The 26,297-nt window shown below is 40.7% G+C and overlaps 4 protein-coding genes and 1 long non-coding RNA gene across 13 annotated transcripts in view; 3 read left to right on the top strand and 2 right to left on the bottom strand.

The window, feature by feature from the left end:
- Positions 1 to 1,628, top strand: part of PIP5K1B (phosphatidylinositol-4-phosphate 5-kinase type 1 beta) — a 119,186-nt gene extending 117,558 nt beyond the window's left edge. For all 3 annotated transcript variants that reach the window (XM_084504925.1, XM_084504926.1, XM_084504924.1), the window contains one exon: positions 887 to 1,628. In XM_084504925.1, coding sequence (XP_084361051.1) covers positions 887 to 889 — 3 coding nt within the window. In that variant the 3' untranslated portion in view covers positions 890 to 1,628. The remainder of the gene's footprint in view (positions 1 to 886) is intronic.
- A 2,679-nt stretch (positions 1,629 to 4,307) lies between these two features.
- LOC311427505 (uncharacterized protein) lies at positions 4,308 to 5,073 on the bottom strand. 2 transcript variants are annotated; one of them, XR_014687388.1, is made up of 3 exons: positions 4,801 to 4,849; positions 4,689 to 4,709; positions 4,308 to 4,586 (listed from the first exon to the last, which is right to left on the bottom strand). XR_014687388.1 is itself a non-coding variant. In XM_084504937.1 (3 exons), the coding sequence occupies exons 1-3, from the start codon at positions 4,936 to 4,938 to the stop codon at positions 4,401 to 4,403; spliced, it is 348 nt and encodes a 115-aa protein (XP_084361063.1). In that variant the 5' UTR covers positions 4,939 to 5,073; the 3' UTR covers positions 4,308 to 4,400. The 2 variants fall into 2 exon arrangements, 1 of the variants encoding a protein (XP_084361063.1); XM_084504937.1 differs by having other exon boundaries at positions 4,308 to 4,589; positions 4,801 to 5,073.
- A 247-nt stretch (positions 5,074 to 5,320) lies between these two features.
- On the top strand, positions 5,321 to 18,341 carry FXN (frataxin). Of its 3 annotated transcripts, XR_014687386.1 has the most exons (6): positions 5,323 to 5,513; positions 5,972 to 6,054; positions 7,417 to 7,537; positions 10,956 to 11,053; positions 14,133 to 17,326; positions 17,870 to 18,341. XR_014687386.1 is itself a non-coding variant. In XM_084504920.1 (5 exons), the coding sequence occupies exons 1-5, from the start codon at positions 5,373 to 5,375 to the stop codon at positions 14,284 to 14,286; spliced, it is 594 nt and encodes a 197-aa protein (XP_084361046.1). In that variant the 5' UTR covers positions 5,321 to 5,372; the 3' UTR covers positions 14,287 to 18,341. The 3 variants fall into 3 exon arrangements, 2 of the variants coding, with proteins under 2 accessions (XP_084361046.1, XP_084361045.1); XM_084504920.1 differs by having other exon boundaries at positions 5,321 to 5,513; positions 5,975 to 6,054; positions 14,133 to 18,341; XM_084504919.1 differs by having other exon boundaries at positions 14,133 to 18,341.
- On the bottom strand, positions 10,179 to 19,731 carry LOC311427502. Its single transcript, XR_014687387.1, has 4 exons — positions 19,221 to 19,731; positions 18,823 to 18,917; positions 18,372 to 18,589; positions 10,179 to 10,826 (listed from the first exon to the last, which is right to left on the bottom strand). It is a non-coding gene; the product is annotated as an uncharacterized lncRNA (long non-coding RNA).
- Positions 19,732 to 19,811: 80 nt separating this feature from the next.
- The window catches only part of TJP2 (tight junction protein 2), a 65,722-nt gene continuing 59,236 nt past the window's right edge, over positions 19,812 to 26,297 (top strand). For 2 of the 4 annotated variants that reach the window (XM_084504913.1, XM_084504916.1), the window contains exon 1: positions 19,812 to 20,087. The gene's annotated coding sequence lies outside the window, so the exon portion shown is untranslated. Of the gene's footprint in view, positions 20,109 to 22,241; positions 22,352 to 26,297 lie in introns of those variants that run through there. The other 2 variants (XM_084504914.1, XM_084504918.1) reach the window with 2 other exon arrangements.

Below are 26,297 nucleotides of genomic sequence, written 5' to 3'. Positions count from 1 at the left end.
ACATTCTAAGATGAGCTTTCAAAATGCCTTCAGAGCTTTTGTTGTTGCTGTTCCCAGACAAGATTAGATTATTGCTGAACTATTTGAAGGTTAGTTAAATCCTTGTATGTAAAAGTACAATATAAAGGTGACCTTGAAAATCTGCTTAGTAAGTGGGGACTTAGAGCTTTTTTATGTTTTTAGAAGGTTTTAGAGTGAGGTCACAGGAGTTGTCATCAGTTTTCTTTTGTGTCCTCCTCCATGTTGGATACATTAGCTGAGATGCATTCAATTTGCTGCAAGATTTTGTTCAGTTGTCAGTTTATGCGTAGCTTAAATAGTAATAATAAGGCATTCATCAAAGAATAGCCTCTCCTCAATTAATCTGACTCAATGGAGATACTAAGAAGTGATCAACTATTTGTATTATTTAACAGCTGCTTCAGTGGAAGATAGTGTTTTAGTTTTCTACAGTAATAGCAAGTTAATTTAACTATTTATTTATTTATGGTGAATAGAAGTTTGTTCTGATCTTGAACATAAGTTGTTCTTGACAGATTTTGGATAGGTATGTTTTTTCAACTGGGAAACTATCCAGCAGGAGCTCTCAGGACTTTTACAGAAGACACGCAAAAACTGCAGTTTTGTCCCCTAACACTTCTTTTGAGCCCCAGTCACTTCTGCAAGGTAAAAAAAGCTGTTGTGAACTGCTGAGCGCCCTCAGTTTGGATTGTCTTCAAAAAAAAAGATACCCAATAGTTTTTTTTAGGGGGCAACATAAATACAGGATCACTGTTGAACTGTGCTGTATGCTCTTTAGGTGAATAGAAATGTTACCAAGTTATAATTCTGTAAGAAAGCAAATAAACACAGATCCTGATTTTGCTTCTTATTTCTGTATTTCCAGTAATAAAGAATACATGAAGAATAAAACCAGGACAGAGAAGTGACCGTGGTTAATGAAGAGCACTTTCTGCACTCCTGTTTAAGAAGGAGGAATTTGCTGAGCCTAATAGACAAAGAATAATAATCAACTGAACTTTTTCTAAGAAATGTCAGGATCTTTGAACCGTAGAAAGGATTGATGGACTTGGCAAAAGTGATGTGAAACATTCCACACTCCACTATCATCTGCTGTTGCTTGCTGAACTGTGAAGACCTGCATATTCGAGCTGCTTTCTACTGTATTGCCAATCACCTTTTTTGGACTCGAAAGTAATATTTTCTTATCAGCTCTTTAGTGATTTCATTTGCATGCATTCTGTAATTATGCACAAGCAAAATATATTATCTGCTTTACCTATTTAAAAATAAGCACAGTGGTGAATATAATTAATTTCACATGTTTTTCACCCTTCAGTTGTAATCACTTAGATCCATGTCAGTGGAAATGGGAATTGATGCAAGGGTTAGGGTAAGACTCTGCACATACTAGAAGAAAATGAACCTCTAAAGACATTTTCACTGTTGGTGAAAAGAAGAAAAGATGTTATTTATAACAAGGCCTTATGTTGTGTATATATATTGTCTTTGGAATATTTTCAACTTCAGTTTATTTCTTGTAAAAGAGAAATTATATAATTTATTTAGTAAATACTACTGTAAAGTATAGTTTAATTGATGAATAAAATATTTTGTTCTCAAGACTATCACGACTGTCAACATGCTCGTGGTCTGCACAGGACTTACTGTTCTGGCATGTCTCTACCTTGATGAGACAGCTTGAGAGGGATCTCAAGAGGTATACCAACCACTCCGTAACGGGGCGGCTGTATTTATCTCCTACCAGCTCTTTAATGAAGAGTGGAATCTTAACATTAAGCAGAAAAAGCAAAGGAATGCACTCAGTAGGCATTGCTTCATAACAGTTTTTCATATTTTTCAGTATAAGCGATTGTTACAAGATAAATATAAAAACTGTTCTGGTTTCCTTAATTTCCCTAGCAGCTGAGAGACAATCACAAACACCGGTGATCATCAGTCCAAGACTTGATGGAGTAGTGTTTTTAAAGAAAACTACACAGCAGTCACTTTGAAAGACTGTGGAAGTAACTGATAATAACATTTATTGTAGGAATAAGTACTATTAAACCTGCTGTATTGCCAAAACCAGAATTCAGCACTTCAATCCTTAGAATTATGTTTTGTACCTCTGAAGAATTTTTAATTTAAGATGTTGGACTTTTTTCTTTTACATTGATACTATCTCATAACCTTAACAGGGAGGAGTGTATTACTCCTTTATCATGCACAGAACACAGAAACCTAGAGGTCAAATGATTTTCTTTGCCAAATATGTAGAGTCTCTGGATTAACCTAGAGCCTATGTCCCATGGTTACACCCTTTGCAGGCTTTAAAATTAGATTGCTTAATCTTAGCAAGATAATTCTGCAGCATTCCTCTTAGAAATGCAAGGGACAAATCTGCATGCCCTATGGGGAAAAAAAAAATTGTACATCTACATAAAGTGTCTGCTCAACTATGCACGGTGTATAGTATATTTAAAAGGCATCCATGTGAAAAGTAGGTATTTCTGATCAGTTTTATTGGGGGGGGGGGGGGGGAGGGAGAATGAAGTGCTGAGTTTAAGCACCAGACTAACTTCCAGAAGGCACATATATGTCATTTTTTCCCCAATTATCTAGCAAGCTGTAGTGTCCAAATCACTTGTCCTTTGGAAGACTCCTAAGGACATACAGCTTAAATGCAACCATTCTGACCCAAAACAGAAAGTCTGTATTCCTGTACTAAATGATTCAGAGCATGAGCTACCCTTTGTGTACAGTCTCTTTTAACAGTCATTTATAAATGAAAACAGTAATTTAATACTTGCAAAAAGAAATCCTGTATAGACTATGGAGCCTACTGGGAAAACCTTCTCCAAAGCACACAGACTTAAAACCCCATGGTTGCACTGAGGGGAAAGAGGGTTTACAGCTAAGCAATGTTAATGATCAGTAACTTGGAATCTGTTTCTTTCTCTAACACGTGAAATAGTGTAAAACTTTAAACACCAAAGATTATAAAGGGCTTTTAGGACGTGTATGTTTAATGCCTGGATATTTGGTTTCTCTTCATTTTGCATTGGTAGCACTTTGATAAAAATTAAAAGATGTTTATCTATGAAGAGGATATGGCAATACATGTCAAGTAAAAATAAAATACGTACAGAAGGCATAGGCATAAATAGTCAGCTCCCTGGGGTATTAAATTGATATATTGGACTATTTATCAAGGTCTAAACAGATGGAACTCACCACGGGGAGCAAAATTTGAAGAATGAGGGCACAAATGTGGTGCAGTGGTATCTGAATATTCTGGCCCTGTAAACTGCCCAGAAAGAAAAAGCACAGGTTGGTGCCTGCTTACTGATACATTGTGAATAACTCCAGATATGTGTATTTGGCCCCGTAACTTAATCATACAGTATTGAGAGGTTGAGCTTTGCCTTTACTAATAGCACTGAATAGTCATCCTCAGTTATTTAAAAAAAAAAAAAAAAAGAGTACTTTGTGTCCTTGCAGTAGAATTCAGCAGTTTGAAAACACTAACTCCTATCCCCAGATCTGTTTTCCTGGTGCCTTTGCTTATGCTGCAGGTAAGTTCATTTCATATAACTCGATATTACTTGCCCAAACCCAGAACGCTAAACAGTGATAAAGGTCATATAAAAGAGGTCATGCACTCCAGCTGTGCTACACAGAGGCCATTTGCTGACCCCTTTTTGCCACACTGCATGCAGTAGCTCACAGAGAGATGCTGACTCTTTACAGACTGAAGGCACAAGGCCTGAGCTTGCAGCCACTTTGTGTCTGGAAATGCTTGGCAGGTATTTTATGCCAGCCTAAAAAGGTACGGATAGCAACGTGCTGTGGCATGAACATTAATCTAAGGAACAAGGATCATGACAAAAAACGTAATGAATCATTGCAAGAATCACATTCTTTGTACCCTTTCGAAGTTGTGGAAACAATCATCTCTGGTAGTAATGCACTGTGAAATTCATTACCGTGAACATTGTTGTCAATTTCTTGAGAGTTTCAAGACTAAGAATGCTAACAATGAAGAAAATGCTCCATCTACACTAATTCATTGACTTGTTATTAACTTAGAAACAAGAGATGCACGTTTCCTCTGAGAGTTGCATGTGACCTTTGACCATTAAAGAAAAATCACTGAAACTACCTGCAAACTACCAGAAAATATAATGTTTTATAGAAACAGTGAACCAGATAGGATGCTGTATAGGAATGGCAAAGTATAAGCAAGCACTATCTTTTACTAAAACAAACAAACAAAAGCATTCTTCCAGCTGCTTTACCCTCTCCTCACTAACGTATGAAAAAAGAACTGTTTGCTTTACTAACATATTTTTTGGACTGATAAAAGTTATTTCTCCCTGCAAGCTTTATCTCAACGTTTAGACCACTGTAGCTGCAAAAACACAACTAGTTTCTTCCAGTAGTGATAAGCATATGGGATCAGTCTTCAAGGAACAAGAGAGCATCTTGTGTCTAGATGACATATAAAAACTGCAGTGGCAGACTGCAACAAGGACGCATACAGTCCGAGAGAAGGCACTGGCAACTGAACAGCACTCAGGACACTGCTGGAAAAAGACAGGGTGGCGAAGCTAAGTTACCTGGTTTGGTAAAACCACTTTCAACTACACACATCAGAAGTCTCAGTTGAAATGTGCACAACTTACTTGAATTCTCTGGGTTTTTGGCTGAAAGAAAAACAAACAAACAAACGTAAAACACACCAAGTTTTGCTTTAACAAACAAACAAAAACCAACCTACCAAACAAGGAAACACACCGAGTTTTGCTGAAAAAGCTGACGCCCTATTTCCTGAAGCATTGCAAGGTGCCGGCTGTTTACTCGAGTGAGAGTTTTAGACGTGTAAAAACGCAGCACACGGTAATCAGACAGTAAGCTCCTGTAGGGCTTGCACATTTTACGTGTTTATGATTTTACTTGCAATCTGTTGCATTTTACAGTCCTGTGGAAGGATCCGAAGTGCAATTTTTCCGTGTCCTCACAGATTTATTTATTTTTAATAAACTTTCACATCAGGGCTAGTTTTTATCTATCTCCACGGTGAGTCTTTTACTTTATTTATTTATTTATTTATTTATTGTAAGTAACGCTTCCCACACCGCTCCCTAGCTCCACACCGCCCCGCCGGGCCGGGGCAGCCCGAGCCGGGGCAGCCCCTGGGGGCGCCGGGGCCGAGCCGCGCTGCGCTGCTCCCCGCGGCGCCGGCGGAGGGCGGTAGCGGCCTCGCGGCCTCCCGTTAGCTGCCGCCGGGCCGGGCCGGGCCGGGCCGGGTCGGGCTGTGCAGTGCAGGCTCCTCCCCGGCCGCTTCCTCAGCGAGCGGCGGCGGCGGCATGTGGAGGCCGGGGGCGGCCGGCGCCGTGCGGGTGGCTCGGCGGGCGGCGGCGCGGCGGCGGAGCGCTGGCCCCGGGGGCGCCCCGCTGGAGGGGGCCGGGGCCGCGGCCGCCGCCACCGGCACCGTCCGCGGCCGGGCGGTGAGTGCGGGGCCGGGAGGGGGCCGGGGAAGGAGCGGGGCGGCCTCGGGCCTGCCCCGCAGCCGGGGGGGCTCCTCCGGCACCGCGGGGTTGGAGCCCGGGGAGCCCGAGTGTGGCTCGGGCCTCCTCTGTAATTTTGTGTTACAGCGAAAGAAAATAGCTCTCCATTCTCTCTCTCTCTCTTTCTCTCTCTCTCTCTATATATATACATATATATATATATTTTTTTTTTCTCACTAGCTTGTAACAGAAAACAAGGATATTACTGATGGACTCAGTCATCCAAGGGACTAAAGCTGCATAATTCTTCTGGTATTAGCTCTGTAATACAGAATATAAATATTTTACTTGAGGATGGCAAAGTCTTCAAATCTGTTCAGTTTGTGTGACCACTACATGATTCATGATCTTCGCGTTTTAACTTTTAATTCCCTTTTACTGACATTTATTTTCAACAGCAGTTACAGTGTGTGTCGGAGCTGAAGAGCAGGGCGGTGCGGTTTATGAGTGTAAGAAACGCAGGAACTCTGAGTGACAGAAGGTAAATGTTATTCTGAGAATATTCCCAGACTATGTTATTCATATGAAAATATTCCCTGTGCCTTCTAAAACAATTGTAGATGTGGTGCAGCTATCAAATTAATATAATGTTGATACGATGATTCACAGGAGAAGTACAGTTCTAGGGAAAATCATTTTGTGTGAGTTTGGGAGGTTACACAGGGAACAACTCCTGTACCGAAAGGTGGGTGCCTGGCACCATCTCACATGTGTCAGGGAACATGAAAATCATGCCTTTCACAGGCAGGATGTGACAGGGTACCCGTGAGAGACTTCTCCCTGGATGATGCTGCAGTTGGAGGCCCGGTTAAATATTGTGCAGATGTCTAGAATGGTGCTTACCATTAGGTACCTGAATTGCATCCTGAATCAGTACGTGAGTCCTGCCTAATCCTCTGGCCTTCTGTTCTCTGGAACTGTAGGTATTTCTGTGGTATCCCTGATGTAAGTGGTGTGGTGTGTGTTTTGGTAATTGACTAATAAGAAATGTTTTTAAAGAGTACATTCTACATCAGGTGAAATATACCGAGTCCCCATAGATCACAGTAACTCCTGTTTTGCTGTATCTCTTAGCAAAACAAGTGATTTCACCAAATTGTCTGTTGGTAGAGATACTAACAGAATCTTTAAAACAATCTTTAAAAGTTGACACTGCTACAGATAGAAAAACTTAGGTGATTTGATAGCATTTCTAGACTTAAAGAGGATAACAGAAGTGGTTTCGTAAGTGTTGTAAGCCTTATGTAATGGCTACAAGGGTGCTTTGAGAAGCTGAAGAAGAAGTTAATTGTAAAAGCATTATTTCATGTGTGCATTTTAAATGATATCTAGTTGGTAATTCCAGGGGAGAAATCAAATGCTGCATGTAGACATGACATTTGACATTGATGTTTCTAAATCTCTGCTTGTAGCTACGTTTGGTTCCATATAGTCAAATTACTTGTGCTTCTAAATGGGAGAGTCTTGTGTCTATCCATAGAGTTTCAAACATTAACTATGGCTTACTTTGTTCTTACAGAAGGTTCTTTTATGAAAATGCCTTATTTTAACACCTAACTCTATCTCCCTAATACTCAGAGGTCACTATATCTAAAAAAAGAAGTACATGGTCTTTAATTGGAGTTCTCTACTACACAAATTTTAAAATTCCACCTCCATTTATAACTTGTGTTACCTACCTACATCACCTTTTAAAAAAAAAAAAAAAAAAAAAAAGACTGCTTGTTTAATGTGATTGTTTCATGATTACTGTGCCCTCCACGGTCTTGGTATTTTTCATTATATGGAAAATTCTGCCTTCCATGTCTTCCCTCCTAATTATGTGATTTTTTGTTGTTCGTAGCTCTTTAGATGAGACCACTTACGAAAAACTGGCTGAAGAAACACTGGACTCCTTAGCAGATTTCTTTGAGGACCTAACCGATAAGCCTTTTACCCCAGAAGATTACGATGTCTCTTTAGGGGTATGTTTTAAAGATTCTGTTAACACTTTTAATTACTGTAGATTTCTTTCTTTGAAAGAGAATTTTAAACTAGTCACCTTAGGGACAGAACTTAAAAAGTATTTCTTTTACAGCTTTACTGCTAAAAATATGCCTCTTTTACAGACTGTTCTGGTAAAAAGTGATGTGGTTATCTGATTTGACGATTTAAAATGTTTAGTCTGTAGGGAAAGGCATAATATAGAATAATGACTGAGCCTAAGAGGAGATAGAGACCACTGTCGAATCAGAAATCAGTTTCTATGTCTTTCTAAATTTACATTGACTTCTGGCATCAGCAACCCGAATCCTCAAGGTAAATGCTAGGGCAGGCCTATGTGGTGTAGTATGTGTAAATCACGTTACTGGTAGAGCAGTTTCACTGATGGCCATGAGTACTGAGAGGGAGCATGTGCCCTGAACAGCCGTGACAGATTATGTTTGATCTGGCTCTGATAAAGGTTGAGCCTGTGGTGGAGAGGAGCAACGGAGGATGTCTCAACAGGTTGTTGCAAAACTGAGAAGTGAGCATGCACAGGGAGAAGGCTTTGGTCGCATGAGACACTGCATGGCTGATAGCCTGATAGTTGGAGCCTTTAAGAGGTCACCCACTCATATTGCTTTACAGGGTGACAGATCAGAAATGGCCACTGTGTTTCTTTAAGGAGTTTATTAGTTTTATGTAAAATTGCTGGAATGGGTTGTATCTTAAAACCATATACGTGACTAGGAGGAAAGCGTATTTCTCCCTACACTGCTGTCTGCAGCGCAGGTCTTTCCATAAAGCTTATTTTTTTTTAATTATTATTTTGCATAACTACTGTTCCCTGTTCCAATCTTACCATTTGGAGATTGCTTTTTGCTAGCTCTCTCAGTTAAGTTTTTATGCTCAGGACATTGAACCAGATGGTTTTGGTTATACGGAGGTGGCGGGGGAAACAAACAAACAAACAAAAACACAACTGTAGTTTTCAGACCTGCTCCTGTGTAACTTTCTGTCATCATAATGTTTATTATTTATTTTTCATAGCTAAGGTAAAAAGTAACATATTGTTAGTTAGATTCTGTTCTTGCACTTAGCACATATTATTCCTTGCTTTAATTAATGTGTAATAACATTGTGTCTAATTACTTTTCTGGTGAAAAGCAATGAATTGTTTAACTATTAAAGAGCTTAAGACAAAAATTAGCAAAAACATTGTCATTAACCTCTTTAGTATTTTAAAGTTTGTTATCTGAAGGTTATGAATTGGTTTCTGCCGTTATCTTATCTCCAGGCACTGCAGAGTGTTTTGCGCTTGACATGCACTCCCTCTGGGGCTCTAAAGAGTTGTTTGTACATCCATCCTAACTTTTACGTGTACGCCTTTGGTGCACAGACTGTACGATGAATACTGCCTTGAAAGTTTCTGTTGAGAGATAAGGGTTGAATAGTGCCAGGTTTACCGAGGGTAATTCCAGACAAGCAAGGCTAGTGCTGCAGCAAGCCACAAGGTGGCGAATGTGGTGAAGGTCTTATACCTATGAGTTCTTAATAAACTTCATTTCTTCACACAGCTTACATATTCGTGTTCAGAAGGAGAAAAAAATCTATTTTGAGGAATATATACGTTTTACCAGGAGCCCTAAAACATTCATATGATAGTAAAAAACATATGCAGTAGAATTTCTTAAAATATGATCAAAGTATCTTGCATTTAAAGTTCCTAACAGCTCAAGTTGTCTTTTCTATTATTTCAAAAGTGCTGCCAAATGTAGGGTTAAAAGTTTTAAAAACCCAGCACTAGAAGTTAACCTTTACTTAATTTGCAATGACAGAGCAATAGTACTCTGCCACAGCTGACACATAATGTAAGCAATGGTATAAAATTTTGTTAATTCTTTGGAAACCAATTTATTTACAGTGCTTTTGTAGCACAGTGTAACATAATGCTGAGTACTTAACATGGTACTAAGGAACACACAGAAGAATACCGACACCTTTATATCCATATTCGGGGCTAATCATCACAACATGCTCTTACTCTGCTCTATCTCTACAGATGTAAGACTGCAGATACATAGAAAAGATTGAACTGATCACAACCAGAGAAGTAGGCTCTTCTTGCCCTTCTAAACCAATTCTGAATTAACATAACCAGCAGGGCAACCTGCCAGCAGTATTAACCAGGGATGTCTTTATTTATATTTTATTGCTCACAGCTGTAAATCTATAATCTAGTAGCACAAATAAGAGCGTGGAGACTGGAGTAAAGAAAAGTCAAACCTCGCGAGTATTATTTCATTGCTGATGAACCTCAAGATATGTCAGAAATTAGTAACATGGAATTACTTTGTAAGAGAAGGGGGCTCTAAGCTGCTGGATGGGCTACAAAGTAAATTTGTAGGTAGTCACAAATGAAAATGTTTTTTTTCCCACGATTAAGTGTTTTTACATAGGTAATAGCCTTAGCAGTGACAGTAGCTGTGGTAATATATTCTAAGGTGTGAAAAATATGGACGCACCAAAGAAGCTTTGTTGTGCTATAAGGTGTGATATATTTGAGGAACTATAGATTAAATATGGCTATTAACTGAATCATAAAACTGTGTTCTGCAGGGATGCCATTTTTAACCAGCATAAATTCAGATCATCTGTAGGTTAACTCAGGTCCAAATGTTGTTACTCTTTTATGCTCCTTAGGACAGAAACATTTTTGTCAGCTGCTTTTCAGAACACACTTGTGAAAATGTCAGAGAAATATGAATCATGTTGTCACTAAGAAATGTGAGTAAGATAGAGAACAGAAATGCTTACTAGGATAATGGTCTGAAGCTGGCATAACTAAAACAAAACAGACCTGGAGTTTAGAAGTGGAACATTTTTTAGGTATGATTCAGGATCTAGGCACTTCATCAGAATTATTGGAGAAAGAGTTGTGTTTATTCACTTGGAAACTGTTACAGTTACTTGAAGAAAAGTTAGGTAAAAGCGGATGGATCAGGAACGTAGTCTCAACAGATAATCTTCTTGATTTGGAACCACACCAGTGCATGGGTAGAAAAAGTTGGGTTTGAGTGATGTTTTAGTCACTGCAAAATAAACTATGAGCTTCAAGATGACAGGACAAAGCTCAAGAGTATTATTTAAGTAGTGCTGTTGTGAATGGAGCAAATACTAAATCAAACTAACCAGAAGTTTTGAAGTCTAGGTCAGGCACAAAGATGTGCAGGTTGTCTGAGGTATTGTCACTCGCTGTTGATTCATAACAATCATTCTTCCAAGCTGTTACTGTTTGGAAAATAGTTGGGAATGTGATACAGATGTGTAAGTTTCTGTTTACAAACTGCAGATCATGTAACTCTTGTCAAGTAACAGGATACAAACTTAAATTTTTTACTATTTTCTTTGTGATTTAAGAGTGGAGTTTTAACAGTTAAATTAGGTGGAGACATGGGAACATATGTAATCAATAAACAAACACCAAACCGGCAGATTTGGCTGTCCTCACCCACTAGGTAAGTTATGTGTAAGGTACGTAACATCTGAAGACTGAGTAGAAATGTACTTTTTTTTTTTTTTTTTTTTTTAACATTGCATGGATTATGTAGTGCCATAAATAGCCCTTTTCTCCAGTATATACTCAAAGCATGATTTAATCTAAATGTTCAGTAAGATTTTGTTACTGAGCTGTGTGGCATGGCATAATATACTGATATGCCCAAATCCAGGAAATGCTTAACAGAATTTTCATACTCTGTTCCAGTCCAAAGCCACTATCTACAGGAATATAGGCTACTCAGAAAAAATATATAATAATAATAAAAAAAAAAACAAAAAAAAAAACACAGCCATGATTAAAAAGGAAAACAAAAACTTCTGTTGGAAAAAGAAATGATGATGTTATAATCTAAACTACTCTTTGTATTTAAACAGGGTGGCTCCTTCCCCTTCAAGCTTGTGGGATTTCCTGCTTTATATGTTTATGTGCTCACCCACTAGTTGTTTTTGTCAAGCTCCTGCACTTCATGGAAGCCTTGGCTGGGTGTGCCCTCTGCCTTCTCTAATGCTGTGTTTTGATCCATTGTAGGCTTTCTGGTTGGTTTCACCTGTAGGGGCAGCCAGATAATAAGGGAAATATTGAGGCTGATTCCCCCTTCAAAAGAATGTGTCCCCTGCCACTGTCCCAAGGAGAGAACTGAGGGAGTCAAGTCACTGTTACTGGTGAAGGAACCAGCTAGCTGGAAAATATGAGCACACCCAGTAATTACGCAGGCATACTTCTTGAAGGTTGCTCATAAAGAATGTAGTAATTGCAAAACCGGGAATGGTTTTGCAGTAATAGAATGTCATATTAGGGTTTGCATGGAAACAAAAAAAAAGAAAAAAGAAAAAAAAAAAAAGAAGTTCAAGGGAATTTAAGATTTCAAGAGGATCAATTTTAATAGATAAAAAAAATACCTAAATAAAATTTTAACTTCACTTTAGGGTAATTAAGTACTGATTGGTGCACATTTTATTAGTCATTTTTTCTCTACTACTAGCCTCCTCCCCAGTCCCAGAATCGCTTTTTGTTAAAAATAATTTATTTAACAGGTATGTGACTTTTTAAGGCACTGGTCTAGTAAGCTTATCATTCAGACAAATGCAGGCTGTGTGTCATTCATTCATTTCATATATTCTGCAACAAACAGTTCCTGAATCTGGATTCTGCTTAAGAGGACAGGAGGGTTTTTTAGGTCCCACACGAAGTTTTCAACCATTTCTGAAAACCAAAATTCAGAGAGTTCTGTGAGTGAAGATACACAAACACCAGAATAGGGAATTCTGTGAATGATTATGTGTTGAAGTGGTGAATAAAAATATATGCAAGAAACTTGAAAATTCTCCGATGATGTTTTTCGGCATCTGTTGTGAAAAATGACTCACCAACAAGCATTCCATTTTGTGCTTGCTTAACTGGTAATATAGTAAACAGTAGTGTTTCCTGAAATACGATCACACGTTCACTTATTTCCTAACCTCTGAAAATACATGTTGCAACTCCAGCAAATACTGTATGATCTGGAGTGACATACTGCTAAAGTGCAATGTACTAGGAGGGGAAAGAAGCAAGTGTTACTCTTAGTGATCACTTTGCAGTTGATACTATATTTGCGAAATTTGTACAGTGAATGTACAGTGAAATTTGTGCAGTGAATGGAGAATGTATGCAGACTTCCCTTGAGAGATAAATTAATACTTAGCCTTTGAAGGCATTTATTAGTGCTCAAAAGATCCTTAAATGCTAAATGTAAATGAAAAAATCATATTTCTACAGAATTTTGAAGAGTCAGAGAACTGTGGAGGTATTTCATATGTCAACCTTATCACTGATACTTCCTAAGTAACATTTAAAAATAGTTCAGATGACCAATTTATTTTTTTTGCCTTTGTTGATTGAATGGTTTGTCTTAGCCTGGTTTTCATGAATGGCTGTGTCCCATTCTGTTGCTCTCTGGCTGTAGGGCAGTATAAACATATACTTGATCTGCAAAGACAAGTGAGAAATGCATGGCAAAGTGACTGGAGCATTGGAGAATAGTTCCCAGTTCACATACAGCAAGTGAGACGTCAGTGGAAGTCACTCTTATTTCTGTTTGCATCTGTGACTTCTCGTAGTTTGGTTAGTGGTCTGAAAGTTCGTCATTTAAATATGGTGAACAATTCAGGGTATTTGAGGTTCAGGTTAGTGTTTATGTTTGTAGAGAATCTGCAGATTGTCCTCATGTATATGTAGTCTGTCTTCTTGGCAGACCTTGTATGCAGTCATCTGAGTTCCAAGGCATTTTGTCCTATCAGTTTAAGTTCAAGGATAAGAGTGATGTTTATCCCTGTTTATCCCTGCTGAACATTTCATTCCTTTCTCTTTTCTTAGCTTCTGTAGCTGATGTTAACAGTAGTGAGCACCTTTCAGTCATTGCTCCTGTTTCAGATGTGGAGAATTAGGTGGATACAAAGGTCTGTAATGCAACCCAAGTGTTCAAGTTATTTCCTGATGTTTAATGTAAGGCTGAAGAATCAAGCTCAAAACTATACGATAGCACAGAGGAAAACAGAATTTTCATGTAAATCTCCCACATGGCAATAGATGTGCTTTCAGATGGTAAATTCGTTTATTGCATTCAAAAAGAAAGTGAGATTGGTGGTATGTGTTCTGCTGCATTTAGAATATCTTCACGTAACTCTGCTGTATCAGCTAATCAACAGCATGAATTCAGCCTCACACAAATATGCTTTGTAGTAGTTGTGTGCAAGAAGATTATGTGGGTGAGGGAAGAAGGGGGGTAAGGCATGAAAATGGGGAGATGAGTGCCAAAAGCAAGAAGGAAAGGAGCGTGTATCTGCTTGTCAGAACTGAGACATCTTGTCACCTTTCAGATGCATCTGTTAGATGGCTCAGGAAGGTCTGGCCTTTGCTGCTCCGCTTTCCCACACAAATCCTTCTCTACTCTCTTTCCTTGTCCTGGGCACTTTCTGGGTTACATATAAATACGTGCTTCCAGCAGCTCCCCATAAATTTCAATCTGTACTTACACCATGTGTTTTGCTTTCTAGTGGGCCCAAGCGCTATGACTGGACTGGACGGAATTGGGTGTATTCTCATGATAGAGTATCCCTTCATGAACTACTATCAAAAGAGTTTTCAACAGCATTAAAAACTAAATTGGATTTGTCCTGCTTAATATATTCTGGAAAAGAAGATACTTGATGATATTCTACCTCATGGAACTTCAAAGACTTGAAGCACAAGCCCTCCCCTGTTTCCTGAGTACCCGAGCTTACTGTTTTTCTTGACGTCACCATGTTGTGCAGCAATATGAAAATAATACATTTTTCTCAAGTGCTCAGCCCTTGGGTTTCTGTGTCACTGCTTGAATCTATGCCCATGGTTGAACACATGGTTGAGGTCTCCCTTCCTGTGACTGCATTTCTTACTTTCTAGTTTTGCATGGACTGGCCTGCTGGGTGAGTTCTGCCAAGCGCATGAATGTCAAACTTTTTTGTTGAGACATTAGCCCAAAACCAAGAAATGCCTCTGAATTACAATAATGTAAGCTGTGGTACTTTGATGCCTTGCAGTAAAAGTTGCAGCTACTGATAGGATTTTAATGTTACTGCAGGTAAATAAGGCGTAGGAGTCAAATTGAATGTGTCATAAAGTACGTGACTGTGGCAAAACTTTTCGTTTTGTGTGATGGATGTAGTTTTTTCTCAGTATTGCAGAACTTGCTCTTTTCTCCAAATTCTTATTTCTTTTACGTTGGGATATTTTTCTGAGCTAAACTTAAAACTACCAACAGGTCTGCATGGTTGTAAGCATCATATGAATTCAAAAAGGCTGGCGTGTAATGTTTAAGCTGTGCAGCAATCTTTCTGCAAATACTTTATTCTCTTACTGTGAAATTCTCTTCCTGTTTTTACTCTCCACAGAGTAAAAAGATGTAATTTATTGCCTGTTTTTTAGTTAAGGTAAATGGAGATCCTCTCATGATAGCAAAAATTGCACCACTGCATTTCTTAGGTGAGTGGGCTTGGATTATCTTTTTTAACCATTATGTGAGACTTCCCTTCATACCATGTTCACACAGAAACATTTCCCTTTTGGTTTTCAGTTATGTTTTTGAAAAAAGAGATAATGAAATAAATTATTACACCCCAGATTTTACACCAAAAAGCTTTAAAAACGTTGAACCACAAGAACACTAACGCTTGCACTGTTGTATGGAGTATCAGTATTATTGCTACTGATTGTTCACAGAATCACAGAATTTCTATGTTGGAAGAGACCTCAAGATCATCGAGTCCAACCTCTGACCTAATGCTAGCAGTCCCCACTAAACCATATTGCTAAGTTCAACACCTAAACGTCTTTTAAAGACTTCCAGGGATGGTGACTCCACCACTTCCCTGGGCAGCCTGTTCCAGTGTCTAACAACCCTTTCGGTAAAGAAGTTCTTCCTAACATCTAACCTAAAACTCCCCTGGCGCAACTTTAGCCCATTCCCCCTTATCCTGTCACCAGGCACGTGGGAGAACAGGCCAACCATCACCTCTCTACAGCCTCCTTTAAGGTATCTGTATTAAGGTATCTGATTAAGGTATCTGTTCTTGAATTGCCTATGAAATGGGAGCACAAAGTTGTTGTCTCATTCTTGAGATAACTTATACCATATTGTTAACACATTTTTCTTATTGCGTGAAAAGATGTTCAGTGCAAATTACTTTTCTTCGTGGTTCCTCTGACACTTCTGATTAGTTAGCCAGAGAATCATGACAAGCTGGAATTATTACAGGTGTGATTCATTCTGCTACAGAAGAACAATAGCTAGATAGCATCATTGTCCTGTACTTACAATTAAAATATATGTTGTTACTAGCTACTTCCCACTGTTAATTAGAGAATACCATTTCCTTGGAACCAGATCGTGATTAAGTGTGAAAACTGTGATCATGTTAATTGTGCAAACTGTTACACATTTTCAATCAAAATTTGACATGGTCACTATTATCTGTATATACTCCACTGGATGAGGTAAATAAAATGAGTAGCAAGTGATATAAGAATGAAAGAGACTTCTTTTTTTTCCCCCCTCAAATGAAAGCTAAAAACAGAACATCTTTTTGCTGTTTTGAATTAGAATGGTAAAAATAATTTACAGCACATGGAAAACAATAGTATTCCAATCAGTCTCCTAGTAACTAAGAAAGTTACTTAGATACACCTGGATAGATGTTAATTATCTGATATTAGAATCTAGGATACTTCTTCTTGCTTCTTTCTTCGCTTGATCATACATAACTTGTGAAATTATTTTTTCCTATTGGCTATTCCAAAAATTATTTCACGTAATTTGCATGTAATTGATTCATAAACATGCATCTGATTCACATTTTGGGGTTCATTCTCTATGCCTTTTCATCTTGTACAATTGTTCACATCAAAATACAATTGCACGTCGAGTATGTAGAATCCATTGTGTAAAGTTTGATTTCCCACTATGATGATAAAGATCGCGGATGGGCATATTGTGCTGGATTATTTGTGTTTGTTAAAACACTTAAGGCAAAGATTCTGTTCAGAATTTGGCCAGCCAGGGTGGCTTTTTAAAGAGCACTCCAACCTTCATGTTTGAAGTGCCTTCCCTTTCATCCACAATGCTACTGCTATTTATGCAAACAATTTCCTGGTTTTAGCTAGCTGAGTAACAGTTGGATTTAATCCAACTAGGGAAGATGAATAGCATCAGCTTGTTAGAATGAGGGCTTTTTTTTTTTATCCCCATATAAAAAATGAATTGTAAGACATGATTCATTTGTGCTCTAATACTTGCATGAGATTTTAAGTAAGGATGAGGACTCCGTCAGTCACCATGCTTGTGCACAGGAGGAGTTCTGATCCTGGTGTCAGACTGCATATTGCCCCAAGACAAGTAGGGCTTCTGTACTATTTTTCACTTCCTCAACTTACTTGTATTAGCAGATTGCTCCACAGTTACAAACATGAAAGGCATCATGTCAATTGCTTGCTGCTTCACTCCTCTCAAAATAGCTGAAGGAAAATCCTCTGATACTCACTATGAATGGTTAATACCAGTAAGAATTGGTGTATTACTGGTGGCTTTTTCCCCACAAGACAGTTGCTCTGTCTTCGGTGAAGGAAAGCACAGAGTGCTTTTGAAAGACAAATATTGACATCTGAAACCATGCTTGATACTCAGAGAAAGTGAGGAGTGTTGTTCCATGTTAAGGTACATCTGAATTTTCACCAATAGCTAATTGTCCTTTCTGCAGTCCGTGATTGTTTTTGTCTGCTTCTGTCCTTCAGCTCCAAAGTCTCAACATTTCTAACCTTGCTAAAATTGTTTCCTGTGTGCCAAGGATTTCTCTGGAAATCTTGGTAGATACATGTAGTTCAGCTAAATTTACAGCAACTGCTCCCCATCTGTGGCAGTCATGAAATGCTACATGTGTTCAGCAGGAGTTACGTGCTGAAGCGCTTGTCCGGTGTTCTTTGGTTCATTTTCCTTTCTGCTTGTGGTAATTCTTAAGCAATGGTATCTCTTCCTTGCAAGGTTGTTCCATGTGACAAAATCAGCCTGTCTTGTTTCCTTAAAATTCCCTAAGTCCTTTAGCAGCTTCAGTACATGGGATTTATTGACCTGTCTCAAAGAGCTGATAGCTGAATAAGGGTAGGGGAATTGCAGGGAGTGTTTGATTACTTTTGGGTTCTGGTTAATGGTTGAACTCTGTGATTGTGCTAACCAGTCCTGGAACGTGTGGGAGTCTTGCAGGAATGAATCCTTGGAAGGAAGGCAGAAGCTTGCCAAAATACCTGGAAGAACATTCAAAATAAAAAAGGAAGCATGGGAGGAGCAGAAGAAAAGGCTATCAGGAAGAGATTAACTGTGCACATTGGCTGATGTTGCTGGCAGGGCAGCGAAGAGACCAGAGTCAAGCGGCATCACGTTGTGGCACCTTAGGGGATGATATTTTAATTTCACGCTGCACACCACTACTTACAAGTGTAACCAATCAAGCAGATGTTCCAGCCCATGTTGCTTTTGAGGCTTTTTATTTAACTCCTGTTTAAAGATAAGAAAAAGTTGTCCAGAGTTATGTCCCCCTCTATCCCAAATTGTCTTTTATGTAAACTGTACTCTTGGCCATCATAAAACAAAGGCAAGATTCATGACCTCTACCAAAGGAGACAGGCATTGGAGACTGTTTTCTTTGGGGAAGAATAAACAGAGCTATGCACAACTACAGTTTTTCAAACAGTTATTAATTACAAACCTTTTTTTGGAGTTCAGCTTAAGGAATGACAGACGCAGTTTAGATGAGGAAACAATACATGTTTAAAACAGGCCATATAGTGTTGTCGCTGCCCTCTCCAACTTGCTGAATTTTTAAAAATTGTGTCATGGTAGTTATGTTACATGATCAGTATTTTGTAAATGCTGTTACTTTCCAGATATATATTCTTGTACAAGCTGCTGGTGTTCTCTACTGTCCTACCAAAAAAAAAAAAAAAAGAAAAGAAAAAAAAAGGAATATATTAAGTACGTCAATAATATTACTCCTCCTCAGAACATTTCAGAGCCATTAACTAAGTATCATAAACCCACTGTAAGAAAAGTGGCTTCAAAAAGAGAAAACATTTATAGAACTAACAAATGAAGTCTTTAAACATTCATTAAGGAAGTAGACACCGAGCACAGAGTAAAACAAATAATCTGACACATACCTGGATGTCAGACTAAGTTTCCACTCCTTAAGCCTCGATTCGGGTTGCTTGAACACAACGCTGTATTACTTACTGACCCCAGATCCTCTCTGTAGCTGACAGAAAGCATCAAGTTACTGAAGTCCCTTTTTCTTTTTTTTTTTTTTTCCCGTTTAGGGCATTTAGACTGAAACAGTTGAAAGACAACAGCACGCACATGCATGTTAATTATTAACTGTAGCTACGAGCAGGACTCTTTGAAACAACATTTGAACACGGCCTGGTGTTTGCTGTCACTAAACTGGGCTCTTTCTGCTCGCAGGGCCTGCTTCCAAAGTCCAGCGCCTTCGCGAAGAGCACTGTTTGCCTTCTTTATCTCAGTTTCTGTATGAGGCATGCTGCACAAGCATGCTGCTCACCTGCTTTACGAGGAAGAAACTAGTTCGGAACTGAGAATGCTTTGGGAATCTGGGATATTGAGCACCTAGAAATGCCATCTGCCCTTGAGAAAGGGCAGCCAGAGGAGCTGGGAGCAGGTTTTGCTCCTCAGATCTGAGCCTGGGGGGGAACACGGCCTGACTTCAGAGGGGCTGGGCGGGCAGATAAGGCACTCAGTGTGGCATTCGCGCTGCACGATGGCGCAGAAACACGACTCCCAGGCATCCAGCCGGGGCTTGCCTTCCTCCTCCCCGCTGCAGGACAGCGCCGAGGCTCCCCGGGGACAAAGGGCGAGCAGCGCGCCCCGAGCCACGCGTGGCGGCCCGGCCTCACGGCGCCTCCTCACGGCGCCCTGCGAGGCCGGGGGAGCTGCGGGGCCGGGGGGGGCCGGGGCGGCCCCGCCGTGACTCAGCGGCGCGGAGCGGAGCCGGGGCCGGTATTTCCTGTTCGCCGCCGGGCCGGGGAGGGAAGAGAAGAGAAGAGAAGAGAAGGGAAGGGAAGGGAAGCGAAGGGAAGGGAAGGGGCGGCGGCTGCAGGTGGGGCTGCGCTTCGCACCCTCCCTCCCCCCCGTTCTCCGTCCCCTCCCCGTACGCAGGCCCGGCCCGGCCCGGCTCCTCCGCCCCACCTGGGGGCGAGGCCGGCACCTGCGGCGGGGTGGGAGCCGCGGAGCCCGCCCCGAGCCCCGGCAGGAAATCGCCCGGCGGGGCGGCAGCGCAGCGCAGCGGGACCCGCGCTCCTCGGCGGGGCACGGCACCGGCACCGGGACGGGACGGGACGGGACGGGAGGAGGCGTGAGGCCAGGGGCTGCCCGCCCTCTGCCGCTGCACCGGGGCGACCTCCGCGAGCAGGCGAGTAGCCCCGGCGGGCAGGTGCGCGCTGCCGGGCCGCTGGGAGGGCGAGGAGCTGCGGGACAAAGGGGCCGGACCGCGGCTGCCGGCACCGTGCCCGCTGCCCGCCGCGGGGCGGCTCCCCCCGGCTCGCCCCCGGCTCGCCCCGGGGGGGTTTGTTGGGCAGCAGGGGGGCTGCCTCGGGTTGGGTTTCGGAAAACTTTCTCGCTCGCCCTCGTGTCGGGTCCGGCCGTGCTCCAGCAGAGGCCACCCGAGGGCTGCTCGGGTCCGAGCCTTACCGGGGTGGGACCGGGGCAGATGGAGGCGAGTTGGCCTCTCTGCTGTGCAGCGAAATGCGTTTTTCGAGGCAGTTGTTCATGTTCAGTGCCGTGATTCAGCTGTGATTCAGAGGGGGAGGAAGACAAAATTAAAAAAAAAAAAAAAAAAAAAAAAAAGCAACAACCACGTATGCAGGGACCGATAAAGTTGCCACTCTTTTTGTTTTCCTGAAGTGTTGGTAGTCCAAGACTTCGTGTGCGAGCTGTTCCAGCAACACCGCCTGTCAGGATCCACGGGATCAGGTATTAGGAAGCACAGGAAGCTTGTGTGTGAGCATTTATATCAGCCGAGGCGACATCAGGGCTCTGGAGAAGAGTTAGAGAGCTGCTGCGTGTGGTGCAAGCATGTGTGTGCCATTTAGAGACGGTTAGTATGTTTGCACTTAGTGTAAACTAGTGCTTAGGAGGGCTTTCATCAGGCTTCTGAGAAAGCTTTCTGCATGTACTTGACTTTTAGGTAAGTTTACAGTTATAATTGCTAACGGACTGTTATATGCAAACACCTTGCTATGCCCTGCACGTAGCGTTCAAGTAGCGGCAGGGACTCCTCTTCCCTTCTTCAGAGGTGGCCGCAGGGTATTGGAGAAGCTGCATCCAGACTCAGCTGCGTTCTGCATTGCCCCAAATTACAATGCCAACAACTGCTCCTGCACCCAGTGCCCCGGCGCAGGGCTTTTGTGAGAGTGGGGACAAGTATTTGGAAGTAAGCAGGGGGGTTAGGGTGATCCCGATGCTTTTCATGAACTATAATCTCAGTAGAGCTCTTCAGAATGAAGTCTTCAGAATGAAGCATTGAAGTAATTAAGTTTCCGATACTTTTTGATTGCTTGACCTCCCCTCTCCCCCTTTTCCTGGTTCGGTGTCTTGTAAGGACAACCAGGAATTCTTTCTTAGTAGTTAAAGTAACATATAGGCATTGGCACATCTCACAAGCTGAGATGCACCTTTACAAAATCCGGATGTGTAAAAACATCTGGAAGTTCCTGATTTTTAGTAATCTTCAAGTGGGGAATGACAAAATATTCCAGGACTACTTCAAACCAGCATTCAGATTGGTACAAATTTTGGCAGTAGTAAGCGTTTGTATGTGCACGTGTATGTTAGGTTACCAATGTTGTCTGTCTCCAAAACTTCCTTGTACAGTAAAGGAAGCTCTTGTTTCAAGACTGTTCTCATTTAATTGCTGAAATAACAGCATTTACAGTCTCAAGGACAGTGTAGCTTTTATCAGGCTTTGGCTGTGTTGATTTCATGCTTTTGTAGCAGTCCTGGAACTAGTTGTTCCAACAAAGGGGAAAAGAAAGCACTGACATGGTATAGGAGGTACAGTTTGATGAAGTTAGAGATTTTCCGGTCTGGCTTATTTTCAAGCAGGTGTGAAAACACTCATTCCTGGGAAAAAAATAATAATTAATGTATTTAATCTGATAGCTGATCTTGGATAAGATCAGCAGCTTAAGGCCTGTGAATCATAATCCTGCGTTGCAGTGAGTTTCTGTGAATGGCTTCTTGAAAACAAGACAATCGATTTGTAAAACAAACAAACGTTTACAACAGTGAGACTATAGGGCATAATTTTTAAGTCTGTCTTCTACCGTGGATCTTGCCATAGTGGAGAACGCCTGGAAGTGGGGAGTTTCCCGTAAAGACAGCAGCAGCCGAGTGGGTGTTGCTGGTTTTGCAGGGCCACGCTGACGCAGTGCACCGGTGCATGTCGTCATTCACGGTTAAAGGTTTGGTTTCAGTCGCATGAGCACGTACTCTGAATTGTTTGTCAGTTCCCAGGGAAGTACTGAAGTTTATCATTTCTGCCCAGGCTTCTCTCCCTGATGCTTTTGCCGTAATAGAACTGTTCAACCACTGTCTGCTTTTTCAACTTTCTGAACCTACCCTCCTCCTCAGAGAGGACAGCATTGTATTAGGCTCTTGTTCCAGTTCCCTTCTCAGGTATGTCTGCTCTCTGTCCGCAGGTTCTCCATAGCTTCTTTTCCTCCTCTAATGGTTGGTATATTTCACCAGTACTGAGGATATCCTTACAGCTAGGTCACACTTCGGAAGTAAATTATTTTTTATTGGTGAATATGTAAATTGTCATTTATAACTTGCTGAAGACCACTACAGGTCACTTTACAACTTAACCTATTAATGTTAGGGTTGTTTTTTAGTGTGTGTTTGTTTGAGTTAGATTATTGCTTTTTGAAAGTGCATGATGTTAGGTAATAGTTTAGTTTTCTGTTTCAAATAAGAACATAGAGTGTGGCTTCTCCTTTCTGTCCAGCATTACATGACTCCTGCAGCTGCGAGCATACTTAAAATGTTTATGATCTTAAAAATCACAGAGCTGTGGAAGCTCAGGCCTGATATCTTGTGTGGCATCTACCCTGCTGTATATTCATGAGCTGCATGCTTTGTTTTTAGGAAACGTGAGCTATCCAAGGCTTCCTGAAATTAGGTCAGGTTGTCATTGTGTATCTGAGTGTTGGAACCTCAGAGATAACCACAGTTCCTGATCTGGAGCTGTGGAAAGAATGAAACTCATTAGCGCTGTATTTTCACATGTATAACATCATAAGACAAAAATGCTCTGTGATGCGATATTAGGGTCAGTAAGAGGCATGTGAGGAAAAATACAAAGTAAGCCTGTCTGAGAATCCCTTTCTGTTCAGATTCTTTTTTTCCTAGTGCCTGCTCTCCTTCCATACTGTTGTCTGCACCTCTTTTGGACTAGCAATCCAGAACTGCTTTTGAGAAATTTAATTTTATTTCTTCAAGGCATGCGTGTTATCTCTGGCATGGTCTGTATGCATGTGAAATTTCAGATTTCGGATGTCTGTTCAGGTTTGACTATGTTTCTTTTAAGCCAGGCATGAGATCAGATACTCTGATCAGATATTCTGTATTTTTCCTAAGACTGGCTCAGTAATACTCCTCCCAGAAGCTTTTTGCTGTCATTATGCTCTCATGCCAAACGAATTCTTTAACATCAGCCCCCCTTGTATTGATAAACTGAGCCTGAGCTCAGTTTATCTTGCTTGGCTTCATGTAAACCAAGATTTTGTGTGTTTGTTCAACCTATTTGCTGTTTGTTTCGCTCTGCTAGTATTTTTTTTTTTTTTTTTTGAGAGAGAGATCATTAGAGAAAACTGATAAATCTCTCCCGTACGTCACTGACAGCACGGCTGTCTGTAGTCCAGCATGCTCTCTCTGTTCTAACATCTGATTCATCATCTAGCTCTGCTTAATAGCTGGCAGATTTGACTGCTGGTGTCTCTAGCCTCCTTAGCACAACTTTGTATAAGCTGATTCTGAGAATCTCCAGGAACATATGGGCTGTTCGGGCAAGGGATGCTCTCCAGGGAGGGGCCAAAAGCAGTTGCAGCCACTGAAGCTGTGTGAAAGAAGTTTCCAAGTCCTTCCCTTCTCTTTCCATGAAACTGTTTCCCCTATGACCCCCTTCCCAAAAAGAAATACGAAATCTGAACCTTAATGTTCCTTTGTTTCAACAGATCAGGCTTTACATATGCATTGACTTGTTTCCCTTGCTGTTTCGTAGCTGTATAGACCAAACAAAACACTTGCTCTGGAAGTTTATTGTCTGTTGTTGTTATTCTTGTCACCCAATAATAAGTGTGTAGGAGAAGACCTCTGGTTTTCTGCTCTCTTCATGACAGAATTCTTTGGTCTGTAGGTGTTGGAGAGATGTTTTGTTGAGGGATGAGGAAAAAAAGAATTTTCTCTTTCCAAAGTAATTTTTGGCTTCAGTGGACAACTGTTGTCTCCTTTGGAGTTGGGTCTGAAGTGACTGAGGATATGATCATGCTTCTGTCATCAGTTTTACAAGAAATATGCACTACATCTAATTAAGAGAACATGACTTGTGTTCATCCATTGTGGATTAGCGTAAAAGGATGCCTTCGCTTTGATGTCTTAAGTGTTTTTTCAATGAAGAAAAGAGCTTTCACCTTTTTTCCCTGAAATGTCTTACTTTCCAAACCATCCACTGCAAAAATTTTAGACTCAGTTGTAACATGAATGAAAACACAATACAATGAAAATACTCTGAACTGCATTTGCAAAAGTCCTCTGTAGAAGTTCACCAGGGTGGAAATCACTGCCCCAGCACACTTATTTTTTCTGCTGCAGCGAAGGAAGCACAGAAAAAGAGTAGGAGACTTCGAAAAAGGCATAGGAAAAGCTTAACGTTTGCATGCATCCCTGTTCCCTATAGCAGCTTTGTAAGACAGTGACGGGTTCCAAGCCTTGATATAGTGCCACAGTACACTCTGGCACTATATATCACTATATTAATTTGCTGGAAGTGCATGTTACTGGATTCTCTTTATTTTATAAACTGATTACTAAGTAATTAATGTGGAATCCATGGGGAGAAAGTTGGCAGAGTACAAATACATTGAGTAAGCAAATAATCTTTTTAGCTGAACTCTGAGGCAGTTTGCAGTTATCTGTGTGGATATGGCTGAGGACCATGAGTTCTTGAAGTTGACACATACTTTAACATCTAAATTCTTAGATTAAGTTTGTTCACTTGTACGTTCCCAGTTAGGAAGAATGTGCTATGTTCTTTCAATAAAACTTGTTTTTTCCTGAAAAAAAATACAAAACCAGAAGAAGGGGAGTGGATGATAACTCCTCAACAGGAAACAATGGATGAAGGTATATTTTAAAGCTTTTGTTTTCTCTGCAAATGTAGTCCTTCAATAACAATGGGTGTACTAGTAGCTTTTAATTTCTATTTTCAAACAAAGTTGAAGGAAGTTGATAAATGGTGAGTCAGTCTTTACTCCCTCTAGATATCTGAAGATTTCATGATACTTTACTTGGAAGAAGCTTGTGCTTCTTGTACGAGTTTGGTTGTGAGGTTTGCATAAGGCTAACCATGAGGCCTAGTCAGATTTAGTTCCCCAGGGAGTCAAAGAATGGTCCAAAGGTGCACTGGATGGTTTCTAAACTTTGCTTATTGCTCTGGCTTTAAAAAATGCTTCCAGGAAGTTCTTATAAGGGAGATCTGTTCCTTAGATTTATAAGGGGAAAAAAAAAAAAATAAAAAGGGTCAAAAAAGTTCTGAGGAGGACAGAAAGAAGCAGCAGCACTTCAGAGGAGAAATTGCTGTAATACTGATGTTGATGACAAAACTGACTTTGAAGGAAGGTTGAATTTTATCAAACTGTTTTTGTGTTCTAGTAAAAATTGGATATTGGCATAGATTGCTGCAGTTAGAAGGTTCTTGAAAAGATGGAATTGCTGCCTCCTTGTCTTTTCCTTTCCTAGTCAATACTACTTTCACAATAGATCTGACAAAGCTGTCAAAAGCCAGGATGCATGCAAGCTTAATGATATTAACTGTCCTTAGAGACTTCCAGTAGTACTTCACTTTCTTAAGCTTCTTAATACTTTCTATACAGACTTTTGAAGTTGTAGTTAAGTGCTTTTTTGGGACCTGCAAAAGTAATTGTTTTCTTAATTTCATTTCTGTGTGCTTAATATGTTAATTACTTTGCTTAATACATCACAAGTTTTCAGACTCCATACAAGTCAGCATGCAAGTAGGTAGGTGGAAACTGAATGTTACCTTCTCTCAGTCATTTGTGGTTGTACTCCCTGAATCTAAAAAAGGCTTAATTTTGTTTTGCTCTTCTGAGATCAGTCTCACAGATAGCCTATTAGCATTCATTTGAGAGCATAGAATTATAGAATGGCTTGGGTTGGAAGGGACCTTAAAGATTGTCTAACTCCAACACCCTGCCATAGACAGGGATGCCACCCAGTAAATCAGGCTGGCCAGGGCCCCATCCAGCCTGGCCTTGAACACCTCCAGGGGTGGGGCATACACAGCTTCTCTGGGCATCAGCCTCTTATCGAAGGCTGACAGGAC

This window comes from Aythya ferina (assembly GCF_964211825.1).
Source record: "Aythya ferina genome assembly, chromosome: Z".
NCBI classification, from domain to species: domain Eukaryota; kingdom Metazoa; phylum Chordata; class Aves; order Anseriformes; family Anatidae; genus Aythya; species Aythya ferina.
Note: the sequence above shows the minus strand (reverse complement) of the source record. Positions and strands in the feature narration are given on the sequence as shown.